The 267-nt window shown below is 45.7% G+C and overlaps 1 protein-coding gene across 1 annotated transcript in view; it reads right to left on the bottom strand.

Annotated features, from left to right (window-relative positions):
- Positions 1-267, bottom strand: part of LOC119594194 (lisH domain-containing protein ARMC9-like) — a gene marked incomplete in the record, with an annotated part of 29,121 nt that overhangs the window by 18,429 nt on the left and 10,425 nt on the right. The window contains 1 exon segment of the mRNA XM_037943263.1: positions 7-108. Coding sequence (XP_037799191.1) covers positions 7-108 — 102 coding nt within the window.

Here is a 267-nt window from a genome sequence, read left to right as displayed (position 1 = left end):
TCTTACCTGATGGAGAGCTTCTGCAGGGCGGCGAGGGTCATGTCCGTCGTGGTGGGGTCGGAGTCCTCCACCTTCAGCGCCCCCAGGAGCACCTGGCACACGTCCTCGCTGCAGGAGGGATGAGGAGAGGTTGTTAATATTATGTCTATTTTTTTATTATTTTTTTTCGATATACCTCGTCGCTTCTTTTCGTTCGTTTTCTTTTTCTGGATTATGGATTGATTTCGTTTCTCTTCTTGTCTCTAACTTATTTCATCATAATGGTTT

The sequence above is a fragment of the Penaeus monodon genome, chromosome 33, assembly GCF_015228065.2.
Source record: "Penaeus monodon isolate SGIC_2016 chromosome 33, NSTDA_Pmon_1, whole genome shotgun sequence".
NCBI lineage: Eukaryota > Metazoa > Arthropoda > Malacostraca > Decapoda > Penaeidae > Penaeus > Penaeus monodon.
Note: the sequence above shows the minus strand (reverse complement) of the source record. Positions and strands in the feature narration are given on the sequence as shown.